The 18,832-nt window shown below is 44.3% G+C and overlaps 1 protein-coding gene across 3 annotated transcripts in view; it reads right to left on the bottom strand.

Annotated features, from left to right (window-relative positions):
* Positions 1 to 18,832, bottom strand: part of tmem44 (transmembrane protein 44) — a 64,089-nt gene that overhangs the window by 32,569 nt on the left and 12,688 nt on the right. For all 3 annotated transcript variants that reach the window (XM_070882291.1, XM_070882294.1, XM_070882292.1), the window contains 2 exons: positions 12,294 to 12,387; positions 332 to 480 (listed from right to left, as the gene is read on the bottom strand). In XM_070882291.1, coding sequence (XP_070738392.1) covers positions 332 to 480; positions 12,294 to 12,387 — 243 coding nt within the window. The remainder of the gene's footprint in view (positions 1 to 331; positions 481 to 12,293; positions 12,388 to 18,832) is intronic.

Here is an 18,832-nt window from a genome sequence, read left to right as displayed (position 1 = left end):
ACCAAACTTCAGTGAAATCTCTTAAAATTTGCCTCCTGCTAATGTCAATATAGAGAAACACTTGTTAGCTGAAGAAGGGTGAAAGGAGGCACGTGTGGAGCATAAACATCAGCATGGATCAGTTGGGCTGAATGGCCCGTTTCTGTGCTGTAAATACTGTATAACAAATGGTACAGTTAGTTAACTTGTTGGCAATTCATTTTAATCAAATAACCTCAGTTGGCCGAGATAGCAAATTAGAACATTCACGTTGACATGGTATCAATGATGGATTTCAATCTCCTGATGGTTGACGGAAAGGAGCCTGTGGACCTCCTCAGTACTATTTTACCTGAAGTAATGTGGAAAGCAATTTCCTTCTTGGTCCACGAAAATCCACTTGAACAACAGAAGAAGCCCAGAGGTAGTAACTTGTGCCCATAACAAAAGGTAGGTAAGCCATGAACATGGCACTTCTTTTATTTCTTTGTCTTGGCTGATCTGAGTATAGAATAAAAACAGTGCGACAAAGTTGAGGATGTGCCATAACAATTATATTCCTTAATATAGAATACAAAAGGTAAGAGTGGTGTTGGGTGATGTGCCTCAATGTTTACTGTGTTCCCCTGGAACTAGTTTTGTGATCGTCTTTGGTGGTTAGAGAGGAAATTCCCCAAATTCTTCTTTCCCTGAATTGGCCTGAGGTTATTTTCATCTATTTTTGTACCTCTCTCAGGATATTACATGGCTGCTAGTGGGTGGGGGGCAGTGGAGGTGATGATGCTTAATTTGCAACACGATTGTATGGGACACGTCTGATAGACCAGCTAGCTTATCCTGCACATCAGTTTTGTATGTTTGTATCTGGATATGTGTATGGTTTGTGTATTAGACAATTATAGATCATCAAAGCTCACCATAATATTGAATAGTTTAATAGGTTATAAGCCTTCCCAACATGTTTTTGTCCTTGCTTATCAAAAAGGTAGAGAAATTCTTTACTTAAAGGTCAGTTAACATTGTGATTTAAAATATGACTGTAGGTGCCCAATTAATTTTGATTTAATTTTTCAGGACTTGGCATTTCTCACAAAAAATTTATAGGTTTTAAAACTTTATCTTGAATTTCACATGATTCCAATAAGGTGGTTAAATATACCCCACAACTATGCATTACGGGTAGAATAAAGTACTGTAATTGTCAACAACTACATATAAAAGTATTATTTTATAAGAATAGCTAAGGAAACACATGCAATAAAATTTAGCATTTTATAATTTTGCAGAGTATGCATCCAGTACCTTAGAAATGCTGCATTGTAAGGTTTTAGCATGCATAAGAAGCTTCAAACCTATAAGCAGAAATGGAATCTGAGCATTAACATCAAAATGGTTTAAGATGCATGCACCCATTGAAAATGATTTGCGGCGTGGCAATGACAAACATGGATGACTGTAACTCGATGAACTTTTTAAAATGTATGCAACAATGCAGTGGATTATGCAATGACAATTTTGGCCAAACTGAATACATTTGAAATATTTGGTGGGGAAACTGAACTATGCAGAGTGTGCTCAGTATATTACATAGAATTTTACAGCACATAAAACAGGCCATTTGCTCCAACAGGTCTATGCTGGTATTTATGCTCCACACGAGCCTCCTCCCACCTTACGTCATCTCACCTGATCAACATATCCTTCTATTTCTTTCTCCTTCATGTACTTATCTAGCTACCCCTGCATTAGGCTATTCGCCTCAACCATGTGGTAATGAGTTCTACATTCTCACCACTCTGAGTAAAGAAGTTTCTCCTGGATTCTATATTGGATTTATTAGTGACTATCGTATTTATGGCCCATAGAATTAGATACCTCCACGAGTGGAAACATCTCTCTACATCCTCCCTATCGAACCCCTTCAGAATTTTAAAGACCTCTATCAGGTCATCTCTCACACTTTGCTTTTCTAGAGAAAAGAGCACCAGCCTGTTCAGTCTTTCCTGATCGTTGTAACCTCTCCATTCTGGTATCATCCTTGTAAATCTTTATTGTACAGTCTCCAGTGCTTCTATATTCATTTTGTAATATGGAGACCAGAACTGTGCACAGTGCTAATGCTTCCCTTAGCAGAGTTTGTGTACACCTTTGGATGAATCCTGCTTTTCTAAGTTTCAATTATCTTTATCATTAAATTTTATGTCCATCAAGTAGCACACCTCCCAAAAGGCATCTCACCTCAAACAAGTCTGTACAGAAAGAGATTATGCTCGGATCAAATAATCACAATCTGTTAGATCAACAATGATGATCACCTCAAATATCCAATTGACAAAGGTACAACAATCAAAAAACAGTTCCATTCACTAAACAGGTAGGAAAAACTATCAATATTTAGGGCTCAAGTTTCGGACCCCCGTTAGAACGGCGCACATCGGAGAGGCCCACCTAATTTGTGGAACAAAAATTGCGCCAAATACTTACCTCGCAATTCTTGGATATATGTCGGGCCGTTTCCAGCTCGGTGCGGCGCAGCAGGAGGGGCGGAGCAACAGCCCTGCGCCAAAAAGAATGCCGGCAGCTGCGCACATGCGCAGTAGCTCCTGGCCCTCCCAGCGCGTCCTATCTCCGGCGACGACCCTATCCCTGGCCGAAGGGACGTCGCCCCTATCCTGGGCCGAGTGGCCTGACTGCCCTTACCTCTTCGGAGGAGGGGCCCACCCGACCGGCATCTCCTGGGGGTGGGCCCCGCCCGAACTCCTCATCGGCGGCAGCGACCAGCATCGCCTGGGGGCGGGCCCCGCCCGAACTCCTCGGCGGCGGCAGGGCCCGCCCAACCAGCATCTCATTGGGGGCGAGCCCCGCCCGAGCAGCTCCTCATGGGGGCGAGCCCCGCCCGAGCAGCTCTTCAGCAGGCTGTTGGAGGACATCCCGGTGCTGCAGTAGGTGAGTAGAAACTTTTAATTTTTTTATTTATTGATTGATTTTTTTTTTCATTTTTTTTATTTAATTTCTTTTTGATTGATTTATTTATCATTTATTATTGATGATGGCTCTTTATTGCTAAGTGAAGTGTTTAATGCTTTGTAAAATCCCCTAACTTCCCTCCCCCCCATCTCTCGCTACCTGCACCAAATTTATAAAGTGTAGGCAAAGTTTTTCTGAGCGTACAAAAATCGACACTTACTCCGTTCTAAGTTAGTTTGGAGTAACTTTTCGCTGCCTAAACTTGCAGAATAGGCGTAAGTGGCTGGCAACGTCCCCTTTTGAAAAAAAACTGTACTAAAACAAAACTATTCTAACTAGAACTGGAGCAAACTAAATGCCGAGAATTGCAATTTCTAAGATATTCCATACTAAACTAGTTGCTCCAAAAAAATAGGAGCAACTCGAGCCAAAACTTGGGCCCTAAACTACTACACCACCAATCCAGTTGCTCAATATTTTTCAAATCCAGTATTTATGAAGCAGCAATTATCACAAATCTGACCGCACATAAAAGGGCTAGAAATTCGTATTCAGCAAAATCAATATATTTTCGGCCTTTAATTTGCGTTGCGGTAAAAATCAGTGTTGCACGAGGATTTGCGGCGCAAACAGCGAATTTCGGCAACTTTAGTCCGGGGTTGATAGCACTGCAAGGGAGGCCTTGGGGGGTGGGGGAACAACAACAAAAATTGCAAAAAAAACACTCACAAAACTCATACCTACTAAATCGGTGAAAAATAATTAAAAACTTTAACTTACCTTTTTTGCAGGTCTTCATACTTATCATTGCTGGCAGGGCTGCAATGCAGGTTTTTTCCGGTCGGTCTTCTGGGCGCAGAATATGGGTGCGGAGAGAGCCAAATATTGGTCGAAAACGCTATTTCTTGTGTTGCCCGTCGGCGCTCCTCTCCCCAGCGGTACGTGGAAAGCGCTGCCGCAAAAAGATCACCAAAGATCCCACGGGGTGGGTTTTTGCCACGGAGGGTGAAATATTGCCAAAAACCCAGTCGCAAAGTCAGCGAATTTCTAGCCCTTAATGTTTCTCCAATTTCTTTGGGCAAGCACATTACTTTTTCAGCCAGTAATTATATGTTTAAAATTAAATTTATAGCAATAATATAAAGACACAAAACACTATCAAGGAAATTACTAAATGCAGCCTTAAACTCGTCAATTTTGCATCTTCATGTCAATTTTTTCAGTAGCTGTCCTGTTTGACAAACATATTACAGAAGAGGGTGAACACAAGCCCTACACCCAAACATCATGCCAGGCCACAGCTCTCCCCTCCCAACTATTGCCAGAATTCAGTTCACGTAAATGTTCTTTTCTACCTCTCAACCAGAGTGATAGCCCCAGCCTCTCCCCTCAGTGGTAACAGGGCCATAGACTCTAAGTCCAAGTCCCATTTCCAATGCTACTAAGTCTTGGATCATCCGCCCATTTCAAAACCTCGAAATGGATCACTTGCTGTCCATTCATTCTCAATCCACCATTGCCTCCATCCACTCCAACAGAAATATTAACCTTCCTGCATCACTCTCCTCTGCCACTACTCCCAGGCCCCAATCCCATAGATTTCCCTCTTTCCTGTGCCTATTTCTTCTGTGTTGGCTGCTATTTTCCTTGACAGCAATTTGAATCATGGGTAACGACACCTTATAAGAACATAAGAATTGGAGCAGGATTAGGCCATGCAGCCCTTTGCGCCCGTTCCACCATTCAATCATGGCTGATCTTCAAAATCAACTCCACATTCCCACTAATCCCTATATCCCTTGATTCCCCTAGAGACCAAAAATCTATCTATCTCAGCCTTGAATATACTGAGATATTGAGAGCTGGCCATCCTAGACTGGGTGATGTGGAATGAGAAGGGACTAATTAGCAATCTTGTTGTGCGAGGCCCTTTGGGGAAGAGTGACCATAATATGGTAGAATTCCTTATTAAGATGGAGAGTGACAAAGTTAATTCAAAAACTAGGGTCCTGAACTTAAGGAAAGGTAACTTTGATGGCATGAGGCACGAATTGGCTAGATTAGACTGGCAAATGATACTTAAAGGATTGACGGTGGATAAGCAATGGCAAACCTTTAAAGAGCATATGGACGAACTTCAGCAATTGTACATCCCTGTCTGGAGTAAAAATAAAACAGGAAAGGTGGCTCAACCGTGGCTAACAAAGGAAATTAAGAATAGTATTAATTCCAAGGAAGAGGCATACAAATTAGCTAGAAAGAGCAGCAAACTGGATGACTGGGAGAATTTTAGAATTCAGCAGAGAAGGACAAAAGGTTTAATTAAGAGGGGGAAAATAGAGTACGAGAGGAAGCTTGCCAGAAACATAAAAACTGACAGCAAAAGCTTCTATAGATATGTGAAGAGAAAAAGATTAGTGAAGACAAATGTAGGTCCCTTGCAGTCGGATTTGGGTGAATTTATAATGGGGAACAAAGAAATGGCAGACCAATTGAACACGTACTTTGGTTCTGTCTTCACAAAGGAAGACACAAATAACCTTCCGGATGTACTAGGGGACCGAGGGGCTAGTGAGAAGGAGGAACTGAAGGATATCCTTATTAGGCGGGAAATTGTGTTAGGGAAATTGACGGGATTGAAGGCCGATAAATCCTCAGGGCCTGATTGTCTGCATCCCAGAGTACTTAAGGAAGTGGCCCTAGAAATAGTGGATGCATTGGTGATAATTTTCCAACAGTCTATCGACTCTGGATCAGTTCCTATGGACTGGAGGGTTGCTAATGTAACACCACTTTTTTAAAAAAGGAGGGAGAGAGAAAACAGGTAATTATAGACCGGTTAGTCTGACATCGGTGGTGGGGAAAATGTTGGAATGGATGAAATAGCAGTGCATTTGGAGAGCAGTGATAGGATTGGTCCAAGTCAGCATGGATTTATGAAAGGGAAATCATGCTTGACAAATCTTCTGGAATTTTTTGAGGATATAACTAGTGGAGTGGACAATGGAGAACCAGTGGATGTGGTGTATTTGGACTTTCAAAAGGCTTGAGACAAGGTCCCACACAGGAGATTGGTGTGCAAAATCAAAGCACATGGTATTGGAGGTAATGTACTGACGTGGATAGAGAACTGGTTGGCAGACAGGAAGCAGAGAGTCGGGATTAACGGGTCTTTTTCAGAATGGCAGGCAGCGACTAGTGGAGTGCCGCAGGACTCAGTGCTGGGACCCCAGCTCTTTACAATATATATTAATGATTGAGATGATGGAATTGAGTGTAATATCTCCCAAGTTTGCAGATGACACTAAACTTGGTGGCAGTGTGAGCTGTGAGGAGGTCACTAAGAGACTGCAGGGTGACTTGGACATGTTAGGCAAGTGGGCAAATACATGGCAGATGCAGTGGATAAATGTGTGGTTATCCACTTTGGGGGCAAAAACACGAAGGCAAAATATTATCTGAATGGCAGCAGATTAGGAAAAGGGGAGATGCAGCGAGACCTGGGTGTCATGGTTCATCAGTCATTGAAAGTTGGCATGCAGGTACAGCAGGCGGTGAAGGCGGCAAATGGTATGTTGGCCTTCATAGCAAAGGGATTTGAGTATAGGAGCAGGGAAGTCTTGCTGCAGTTGTACAGGGTCTTGGTGACGCCCCACCTGGAATATTGTGTTCAGTTTTGATCTCCTAATCTGAGGAAGGATGTTCTTGCTATTGAGGGAGTGCAGCGAAGGTTCACCAGACTGATTCCAGGGATGGCTGGACTGACATATGAGGAGAGACTGGATCAACTGGGCCTTTATACACTGGAGTTTAGAAGGATGAAAGGGGATCTCATAGAAACATATAAGATTCGGACTGGACTGGACAGGTTAGATGCAGGAAGAATGTTTCCGATGTTGGGGAAGTCCAGAACCAGGGGACACAGTCTTAGGATAAGGGGTAGGCCATTTAGGACTGAGATGAGGAGAAACTTCTTCACTCAGAGAGTTGTTAACCTGTGGAATTCCCTGCCGCAGAGAGTTGTTGATGCCAGTTCATTGGATATATTCAAGAGGGAGTTAGATCTGGCCCTTACGGCTAAAGGGATCAAGGAGTATGGAGAGAAAGCAGGAAAGGGGTACTGAAGGAATGATCAGCCATGATCTTATTGAATGGTGATGCAGGCTCGAAGGGCCGAATGGCCTACTCCTGCACCTATTTTCTATGTTTCTATGTTTCAACGATTCAACATCCACAGTCCTTTGGAATAGAGAATTCCAAAGATTCACAATCCTCTGAGTGAAGAAATTCCTCCTCATCTCAGACCCCTTTTCCTGAGACTATGCCCCCTGGTTCTAGACTCTCCAGTCAGGGGAACAGCCACTCAGCATCTACGCTGTCAATCCCTTTAAGAATCTTATACGAACCTTGCCCATTTCTGAAGTCACCCCACCTAGCTTACTCCCTTACTTATGCCATTTGATGTCCTTGTCCCGTGTAAAACCCTTACTCTATCGCACCGTGGTCACTCCCCTTGGTATGACCCTATTTTTTTCTCCCTCAAGTCCAATGTTAGAAATCAGGGATGCCTAAAAATGTATAAAACTGATACAAATGTATAAAACTGATACGAATGCTGTGTTTAAATCGTTGTTTTGAACTGCAGACAGAATGTCTATTCGAATCAGAGAAATGCTTATAAATGGATGGTATAGTTCTTTGTACTATATACAATCTGCGTTTTGCCAAGTGATTATCTGTTGCTTTAAGTTAAAGCTTGAACCTTGTTTATGTATTTTATGTATAATGCGAAGGAGGAATTAATGTAAACACAGGCAGTTTGCTATGACGTCAAGATTGGTTAAGGTGACAGTTTTCTGGTTTGGCTTCATGGGATCAAAGGAGACGAAAGGGATGAGAGAGATTTCCACAGGAAGAAACCCTGGGTTAATGTAAACAGATAGTGGCATATGGTCAAAATTGTAAGACATCTTTAGGCTGAACGGGAAGTCTTATTGGATATTACGTTTTTAAGGAACCTCTGTTGGACAAAAGGTCTCGTCAGTATCCAGGGTCAGGCCCATCTCTAAAAAAAGAGAATAAAAGTAACACATAGAGATCTGTTTAGCACAGATGAAGGAGAGCGAAACAGAAGTCAAGCTGGTCGAACACTTTGAGTGATCCGATGCTTTATCGAAGGAACCTCTAGACAGAGGAAGAGACTGTAAACCAGAGAATTGCTCATGTGCGCCAGCCGTTTGTCCGATCGGGATGGGTATTAACTATCTGTTATGGTTGTATATTTTTGCTATGTAACTAATGTGTTATATTCCATCTTAAACTCTGATTAAACACAATATACCCACCAGGGTGGTTTAGTCGATCCTGATTATTAAAATGACCAGAAATTGGCTTAAACTTGCCATATTTCTAACACCAAGGAGCACAGACTTGAACGTATCTGGCACACAACTGGTTTAGCCATTCGTCAGATCTGACTGGATCACATCAAGCACTACCGGGTTTTACTCTCTTCTGCCAAAACTTGTCACTATTCCACGATCATCCTTGAATGCAAAGATAACTCCGAGCTTCTTTTCTCTTTAAATCCTTCGCCCATTCCCCCTCCATCCTCACCTCCAAAAATAAATGCAAAGAGCTCATAGATTTCTGTGTCACTAAGAGTGAGACCACATGTGCTGCTTTCTCTGCTGAAACTCGCCTTCCACTTGCCAATCTTGCCAAACTTCTCCCAAGGTTCCCGAAACCACATCTTTCTTTAGTTTCTCTTCTATCCCCCCCTCATAGCCCCTCTTGTCCATCAGATCCACCTCCTGCTCTCTCGACCCTATTCCACTAAACGGCTGACCACCTTACTTCCCTTCCTAGCCCCCATGCTAGCTGACATTGTAAACAGTTCCCTCTCAGGAACCGTCCTGCTCCCTTTCAAAACTGCCATCATCACCTTCTCCTCAAAAAACCCACCTTGACTCCTCTGACTTTAAAAACTACCATCATCTTCCTCCAAAAATAATGCTGCCCCTCGGTGACATCATCCAAAGATATGGGGGCCAAAATTCAGCTCTCCAAAAAGGCCTCGTACCGCCAGAAAGTTGAGCAACCGCCGACTTCCAGTTCAATGGCCGCCGCCAGCGAAATTTAGCTCCGGGGTTTTTCTGGTAGTCCCCATTTCTGCCCCCCGTCCTAAGTGCGACATCAAAGGGCGCACCGCCAATCTCCCGCACCTCCTGCGAAATTTTGGTTCAGAAATCTTTAACCCGCTACACAGTGCCCCCGACAGCTTTTTCTGTCAGTGCACCTTGCTTTCATTGTGAGAGCCATGGCTATGCAGCGGTCCTTCAAGGGGAGGGCACACTGCCACGGCCGCCATGTGGGTTTTTTTTGTCAGCCGACTGCCAGGTCGGGCTGACAATTATGCCCCCAGGTTCGGCCGGGCCACCAACAGGAAGCCTGGCACCCTCCTCTTGGGTGCTAGACCGCTGACCCGGCCGAAACCCTCCTTGGTGGCCCAGTGGACTGAAATTTCAAAATGCCGAAGGCTCTCCCCTTTAAGTGAAGGAGAGAGTGTGGTGACGCACACACGTCATGACGGCATCTCCGCTCTGCTGCTGACCGACAGCGGCAGAGACTTAATTCCACCTCCACTTCCGCCTCTCTAGACTATTTACCGCCCCTCTTAAGACCAATTTCCAGTCCACTTCACAAAAAACGATAAAGAACTGAATTTACCGAAAGAGGCGACCTCATCCGTCGCAGCGGAAAAAACACTTCAGGAGCGGAGGATGTGTTTTGGGTGGAGGTAAATTTCGGCCCCATGATGTCAGGTTCCTCATGTATGCTGATAAAACCCAACTCTATCTCACCTCTCTTGACTCCTCCACTGCCTCTGTGTTGTCAGCCTGCTTATCGGACATCCAGTCTTGGATGAGTCAAAATGTCCTCCAATTAAACATTGGGCAGAGTGAAGCCATTCCCTTTGCACACCTCCCCCAACAAACACCGTTAGCTTTCCATCCCCCTCTCCGGCCATTGTCTTAGACTGAATTAGATCGTTCACAATCTCGACATCCTATTTGATCCCATGCTGAGCTTCCAACTCTATATCCTCTCCATCATAAAGACAACATACTTCCATCTCCGTAAAATCGCCTGACATCAGTAGTGGGGAAAATGTTGGAATCAATCATTAAGGATGAAATAGCAGCGCATTTGGAAAGCAGTGACAGGATCGGACTAAGTCAGCATGGAGATTTATGAAAGGGAAATCATGCTCGATGAATCTTCTGGAATTTTTTGAGGATGTAACTAGCAGAGTGGACAAGGGAGAACCAGTGGATGTGGTGTATTTGGACTTTCAAAAGGCTTTTGACAAGGTCCCGCACAAGTACTGACGTGGATAGGCAAACAGGAAGCAGAGAGTCGGGATAAACAGGTCATTTTCAGAATGGCAGGCAGTGACTAGTGGAGTGCCGCAGGGCTCAGTGCTGGGACCCCAGCTCTTTACAATATACATTAACGATTTAGATGAAGGAATTGAGTGTAATATCTCCAAGTTTGCGAATGACACTAAACTGGGTGGCGGTGTGAGCTGTGAGGAGGACGCTAAGAGGCTGCAGGGTGACTTGGACAGGTTAGGTGAGTGGGCAAATACATGACAGATGAAGTATAATGTGGATAAATGTGAGGTTATCCATTTTGGGGGCAAAAACACAAAGGCAGATTATCTCAATGGCGGCAGACTAGGAAAAGGGGAGGTGCAACGAGACCTGGGTGTCATGGTTCATCAGTCACTGAAAGTGGGCACGCAGGTATAGCAGGTGGTAAAGGCGGCAAATGGTATGTTGGCCTTCATAGCTAGGGGATTTGAGTATAGAAGCAGAGAGGTCTTACTGCAGTTGTACTGGGCCTTGGTGAGGCCTCACCTGGAATATTGTGTTCAGTTTTGGTCTCCTAGTCTGAGGAAGGACGTTCTTACTATTGAGGGAGTGCAGTGAAGGTTCACCAGACTGATTCCAGGGATGGCTGGGCTGTCATATGAGGAGAGACTGGATCAATTGGACCTTTATTCACTGGAGTTTAGAAGGATGAGAAGGGATCTCATAGAAACATATAAGATTCTGACGGGACTGGACAGGATAGATGCGGGAAGAATGTTCCCGATGTTGGGGAAGTCCAGAACCAGGGGACATAGTCTTAGGATAAGGGGTAGGCCATTTAGGACTGAGATGAAGAGAAACTTCTTCACTCAGAGAGTTGTTAATCTGTGGAATTCACTGCCGCAGAGAGTTGTTGATGCCAGTTCACTGGATATATTCAAGAGGGAGTTAGATATGGCCCTTACGGTTAAAGGGATCAAGGGGTATGGAGAGAAAGCAGGAAAGGGGTACTGAAGTAATGATCAGCGAAGATCTTATTGTATGGCGGTGCAGGCTCAAAGGGCTGAATGGCCTACTCCTGCACCTATTTTCTATGTTTCTATGTTTCAACACATCTGCTGCTGAAACCCTCATCCATGCTTTTGTCACCTCCAGACTCGACTATTTCAAAGCTCTTCTGGCCTCTCCCCTTCCTATCTGTGTAATCTCCTTCAGGACCCCGCTATCAACCTGCCTCCATGCTACTTTACCAGCTGTCGGGTCTGTCAGCGCTGAACAGACCCGACACACGCAGCAGGGGAGGCAATTGAGGTGATTAATACCTTGTTAAAAGGCTATTAAACACCATTTTGAGCTGTACTTACCATTTTTCCAGTTTTTCACATATTCGTGGCGCTCGGGGATCACGTCAGGTTAGGTGCTCAATCAGTATCCATTCTTCTGAATACTTGACAGCTGCAAATGTAGTGTAAAAGCTTCCATTTAACAGCTGCTCACTTTCCAATCTCAGAAGCTGCAGCTTTCAGGATTTGGAAGACACATTTGAGCTTTATGCAGGTTGGAAGTGTTTGGAGTAAACGCTATCCAGTGTCACCTCATTGAAACAACCTCTCTCACAATTGACAGATCACTTCTATCATTTCTACTTCATCTGCCATCTATTACATTAGCCTCGGTGCCCTTGAAACTATCTCACCTTGATCCTCAGAATCCCACCACAATCAGCCGCAACACCAGCATCACCAGTCACACCAGCAGCACCAACAACATCAACCTTGTCTACAATCCACTGGTGCTGCACAGGACAGGACACACATAACAAGGAGAAAAAGCTGTCATCACCAGAATTTACTGGTAACCAGATTAAAATATCATAGCATAATAATTAAAAAAAATACATAGGACTTGCACACATTCGCTGCTCAATAATACAGACAATATAATGCTTTTTTGGTACGGCATTGTTTCTACCTGTTTTTGATCTGGGTCTTGAACGGTACACAGGAAATAGGATTAATACAAAATGGAGAATATCCACTGTTGCCATACAAGCTGCAGTAAAAACCTGGAAAGAGATAAAGATAATAAAATGTTAGAATTTTTTTCTGTTGTCTTCCTTACCATAGATTAGACATTTTTCATCCAAACAAAGCTTTTGGCATTTATTTTTAAGTGATGATAACATGTGAAGTGACCTGTGAGATTTTGAAAGCTTGCTTAATGGTAAAATCCTGCATATTTTGTTAGGCTATCACTTTGAAGACATTATTGCAATCTGAGCAGAATATGCGCACAGAGATTCCCTACATAATAACACAAGAAATAAGAGGAGTAGGCCATTCTATCCTTCAAGCCTGCTCCGCCATTCAATATCATCTTCTACCTCAACTCCACCATCCCGCACTATCCCCAAATCCCTTGACTCCGTTAATATCCAAAAACAAATTCCCAGTGTTGCAATCAGGATAATATGGAATAATTAAGACAGTACAATGGTTATTCAGGTCAAAATTGGCTCAGCGGAGGTACACCTCTGACCGCAAATTCCAGCCCATTGTAAATCTTGAAAAAAAACTTACATTCTGAATTTTGTAACATTTTGTAACAATGTTGTTTCAATTCTGGGACCCAAGTCTGAATAGTCAGGCTTAAAGGATGCAAATATCCCCTCTCTGCCATCCAGCAGGGTCATAGGTGAATTGAATCTTGGGTAGACTCAAATAAATTCCTTAAAGATGCAAGGCCAAACAAAATGCCTACAGTCAGCTTTGCTCTGTACTATACTATACTATATTCTATGTTGGAATACATAATGCTGTGGCTAGGTGCACAAATTTTAAAAATGTAGGTTCAAGCAACTGCCTACTTTTAACTAATTTAGCTGTTGAACAACCTGCCAATTTTCAACGTTTCCCTCCTACTCTCTGGTGCAGTCAGTTTCCTGCATCTTAAAGTTTTCATTTTTCATGTATAAGCCTAGACACTGAACGCTGGATTTTACCAACTTCGGCAAGTCTATGGTGGGCGATGACATCGGTGGGTTCCGGTGTTGCTGCTGGCGCCAGCCCGCTGTCCAAAATGATATTCCCTTGATTGGCCTTTTAAAGCCTGCCAGCGCATTTGCCGGCCAATTGAAGGAAGCAGGTCTGATGACATAATTTGATGATGCGTCATCAACCGTTTTCCTTAAAGGGACCATGCGCAAATTTAGTTTGACAGTTGTGCTGTTAGTGTTCTACAGCAAACACCTGCAAGCACTGCACAAAGGTGCACACCTGTACCCAGGCTCTCGCATATGCTGATGGAGAGTCATAGCACACAGGGAGATTCTCTTTCCTTCCAATGGGCGGAAGATACCTCCCCAGGAAACCAACGCAGCCTGGTTGCATAGGTGGTCACAAGCTGGGAAGTCATCGGAAGGACCAGGCTGCAGTGGCGCAAATCCTTCAATGATCTCAGTAGATCACGAAACGTTACTGCAAAGCCACACTCAGCCTCATCCTGCTGTACCACTCATCACATCCCCATCATACTGCTGCACATCCTTACTCACACCAACTTACCTTGCACCTGCACCCATCCTTCTTTCTCTATCTACATTATCACTTCTCCATCTCACTATCTACCCCTCACACTCACCCTCATCCTAGTGCAATCATACCGACTAACACACAAGGGTAGGCACTTGGATGTTTTATCCAATGTTCATATAAAGTTTCTGTTAATCTGCTGTCAAACATTGAAACCTTTATTTTGAACATTTTGTGTTCTTGAACAGATCTGTGTGCACCTTTGGAAGTGGCTTCTTGAGTTGCAGTGAACGGTGAGACAGAACTGTAAACCCTGCAATGGTGACAAGTATGAAAGGAATGGCTTGGGCATTGTAGGGATGCTTTATGGTGTTGGTATGGGGTGGTGCCAACCTGGCGCATCCTGTGCCAGCCAAGATGTACGGCATCAAGTGAAGTAAATCTGGCCTCCCAGGCAGCAATGTGCTCTGGTTCTGATGCCCTCTGTCCTATGCAGCATTAGTTGATTGCGGAGAAGATGGTGGTTGTTGAAGCAAAGGGTAGAAAGGAGATAAGGAAAAGTGGAGGGCAGAGAAATCAAAAGGCAAAAATCAAAAAGGGCCACATTACAACATAATTCTGAAAGGATAAAGAGTTTTAAAAAAACAAGCCTGAAGGCTCTGTGTCTCAATGCGAGGAGCATTAGTAATAAAGTGGATGAATTAACTGCGCAGATAGCTGTTAACGGATATGATGTAATTGGGATTACGGAGACATGGCTCCAGGGTGACCAAGGCTGGGAACTCAACATCCAGGGGTATTCAATATTCAAAAAGGATAGACAGAAAGGAAAAGGAGGTGGGGTAGCGTTGCTGGTTAAAGTGGAAATTAACGCAATAGTAAGGAAGGACATTAGCTTGGATGATGTGGAATTTGTATGGGTAGAGCTGCGGAACACTAAAGGGCAGAAAACACTAGTGGGAGTTGTGTACAGACCACCAAACAGTAGTTGTGATTTGGGGATGGCATCAAACAGGAAATTAGGAATGCGTGCAATAAAGGTACAGCAGTTATCATGGGTGACTTTAATCTACATATAGATTGGGCGAACCAAACTGGTAACAATATGGTGGAGGATGATTTCCTGGAGTGTATAAGGGATGGTTTTCTCGATCAATATATCAAGGAACCAACTAGAGAGCTGGCCATCCTAGATTGGGTGTTGTATAATGAGAGAGGATTAATTAGCAATCTTGTTGTGCGAGGTCCCTTGGGGAAGAGTGACCATAATATGGTAGAATTCTTCATTAAGATGGAGAGTGACACAATTAATTCAGAGACCAGGGTCCTGAACTTAAAGAAAGGTAACTTTGATGGTATGAGACGTGAATTGGCTAGGATAGACGGGCGAATGATACTTAAAGGGTTGACGGTGGATAGGCAATGGCAGACATTTAAAGATCACATGGATGAACTTCAACAATTGTACATCCCTGTCTGGCGTAAAAATAAAACAGGGAAGGTGGCTCAACCATGGCGAACAAGGGAAATTAGGGATAGTGTTAAATCGAAGGAAGAGGCATATAAATTGGCCAGAAAAAGCAGCAAACCTGAGGACTGGGAGAAATTTAGAATTCAGCAGAGGAGGATTAAGGGTTTAATTAGGAGGGGGAAAATAGAGTATGAGTGTAAGCTTGCAGGGAACATAAAAACTGACTGCAAAAGCTTCTATAGATATGTGAAGAGAAAAAGATTAGTGAAGACAAATGTAGGTCCCTTGCAGTCAGAATCAGGTGAATTTATAATGGGGAACAAAGAAATGGCAGACCAATTGAACAAATACTTTGGTTCTGTCTACACAAATAACCTTCTGGAAATACTAGGGGACCGAGGGTCTAGCGAGAAGGAGGAACTCAAGGAAATCCTTATTAGTCAGGAAATTGTGTTAGGGAAATTGATGGGATTGAAGGCCGATAAATCCCCAGGGCCTGATAGTCTGCATCCCAGAGTACTTAAAGAAGTGGCCCTAGAAATAGTGGACACATTTGTGGTCATGTTCCAACATTCTATAGATTCTGGATCAGTTCCTATGGATTGGAGGGTAGCTAGTGTAACCCCACTTTTTAAAAAAGGAGGGAGAGAGAAAACAGGGAATTATAGACCGGTTAGCCTGACATCGGTAGTGGGTAAAATGTTGGAATTAATTATTAAAGATGTAATAGCACCGCATTTGGGTAGCAGTGACAGGATCAGTCCAAGTCAGCATGGATTTATGAAAGGGAAATTATGCTTGACAAATCTTCTTGGATTTTTTGAGGATGTAACTAGTAGAGTGGACAAGGGAGAACCAGTGGATGTGGAGTATTTGGACTTTCAAAAGGCTTTTGACAAGGTCCCACACAAGAGATTAGTGTGCAAAATTAAAGCACATGGTATTGGGGGTAATATATTGACGTGGATAGGGAACTGGTTAGCAGACAGAAAGCAAAGAGTAGGAATGAATGGGTCCTTTTCAGAATGGCAGACAGTTACTAAAGGGGTACTGCAAGGTTCAGTGCTGGGACCCCAGCTATTTACAGTATACATTATGATTTAGACAAAGGAATTGAATGTAATATCTCCAAGTTTGCAGATGACACTAAGCTGGGTGGTGACAGTGTGAGCTGTGAGGAGGATGCCAAGAGGCTGCAGGCTGACTTGGACAGGTTAGGTGAGTGGGCAAATGCATGGCAGATGCAGTATAATGTAGATAAATGTGAGGTTATCCACTTTGGTGGTAAAAACAGGAAGGCAGAATATTATCTGAATGGTGACAGATTAGGAAAAGGGGAGGTGCAACGAGACCTGGGTGTCATGGTACATCAGTCATTGAAAGTTGGCATGCAGGTGCAGCAGGCGGTGAAGGCAGGAAATGGCATGTTGGCCTTCATAGCGAGAGGATTTGAGTATAGGAGCAGGGGAGATCTTACTGCAGTTGTACAGGACCTTGGTGAGGCGACACCTTGAATATTGTGTACAGTTTTGGTCTCCTAATCTGAGGAAGGACATTCTTGCTATTGAGGGAGTGCAGCGAAGGTTCACCAGACGAATTCCCAGGATGGCAGGACTGACATAAAGAAAGACTGGATTGACTAGGCTTATATTCACTGGAATTTAGAAGAATGAGAGGGGATCTCATAGAAACATATAAAATTCTGGCGGGATTGGACAGGTTAGATGCAGGAAGAATGTTCCCGATGTTGGGGAAGTCCAAAACCAGGGGGTTCACAGTCTCAGGATAAGGGGTCAGCCATTTAGGACCGAGATGAGGAAAAACTTCTTCACTCAAAGAATTATGAACCTGTGGTATTCTCTACCACAGAAAGTTGTTGAGGCCAGTTCATTAGATATATTCAAAAGGGAGTTAGATGTGGCCCTTATGGCTAAAGGGATCAAGGAGTATGGAGAGAAAGCAGGAATGGGGTACTGAAGTTGCATGATCAGCTATGATCATATTGAATGGTGGTGCAGGCTCGAAGGGCTGAATGGCCTACCCCTGCACCTATTTTCGATGTTTCTATGTTGGTGCTGCTCATGGTGGGACTGATCGTGGTGGGATTCTGAGGATCAGGTGAGATAGTTTCAAGGGCACTGATGCCGATGTAATAGATGGCAGGTGAACTTGCGATAACAGAAGCGATTGGTCAATGGTGAGAGAGGTTGTTCCAATGAGGTGACACTGGATAGAGGGAGGCCGATTTTCCTCAAGGCCTCCGCCCGCCCAAAGTGCCTCCGATCCACCGGACGGTACTTTAGGCGGGATATTCATGGCCGAGATCCATCGAAGGTCGGTGGGCAGCAAATGGACGACATGTGCCGCCAATCTCGCTGACATCAACAGACGGCTGAGTGGTGCAACTGACCTCCCGCCTGCCGAACTCCCAGATTCCTGCGGGCAGGAGGTCTCTTTCCCGGCGCCAGAGGCGCTTGCCGCCCAAGTGCTGCCGAGGATGGAGTCGGGCCCACGGAAGGGCGAAGACCTGAAAAAAAAAAATCACCAATAAAAAATACAAAAACTATCTGAAGACCTTCAGGGACCCAATGCAGATAAGTCGCTGTTGACATTTTTTTCTAAATGTTCATGTACCTTTTTTTCAGGCTCTTCAGACTTATCCGGTACTGATCAGCTTGCAGCCAGACTGCCATGAACTCCCGCCCGCAGGAATCTGGGAGCTCGGTTGCACCACTCGGCCGTCCGTTGACGTCAGCGAGCGGTTCCCGGCGGCTCTCTCCTGTCGCCCTCTCTGGGGCATTGGACGAATCTTCAAGAGGAATGTCGGCGGAAGTGGGCGGCAGTCAGCGGCAATGGGCGGATGAATTTCTGCCCCAGAGTTTACTTCAAACACTTCGAACCTGCATAAAGCTCAATCTGTCTTCCAAATGCAGTAAGCAACAGCTTCTGAGCTTGGAAAGTGAACAGCTGTGAGATGGGAGCTTTTATAGGACATTTGCAGCTGTCAAGGGGGTGATTCCATGGCCATTCAACTCCCGACCTACTTACCTGACGTGATTCCCAAGCAGCGTGGACCCTGTGGGCGACCTGGTAAACTCTGAAGGTGAGCTCAAAATAGTGGTTAATGGTCTGTTAACAAGATCATAATGACCTGAATAACTTCCCCCGCCGCTGCGTATTGGGTATGCTCAGCGCTGACAGACCCGACATTTGGGAAAGGTCCGTGGTGGCGGGTTGACAGCGGGTTCCCGTTCCACTGTCAAAAGAAAACATTTTCCCACCCGACCCACCACGGATCATGCCTGCTGACCCCCCAAAAAATTCCCCGCGTGTTGGTGGACACAATCAATCATGCAGCCCAGCCCTATCGTTACTATGGACCTACACATATGCAGTTGCAGCAGGATTATTAGTTAGCGATCAAGAAGGGATTGTGTCTGATTTGCTGTATTTATATAGCGTCTTTAAAGTCCCAAGGCGCTTCACAGGAGTATTACGAGATCAAACAA

The sequence above is a fragment of the Pristiophorus japonicus genome, chromosome 6 (assembly GCF_044704955.1).
Source record: "Pristiophorus japonicus isolate sPriJap1 chromosome 6, sPriJap1.hap1, whole genome shotgun sequence".
In the NCBI taxonomy this organism is placed as follows: domain Eukaryota; kingdom Metazoa; phylum Chordata; class Chondrichthyes; family Pristiophoridae; genus Pristiophorus; species Pristiophorus japonicus.
Note: the sequence above shows the minus strand (reverse complement) of the source record. Positions and strands in the feature narration are given on the sequence as shown.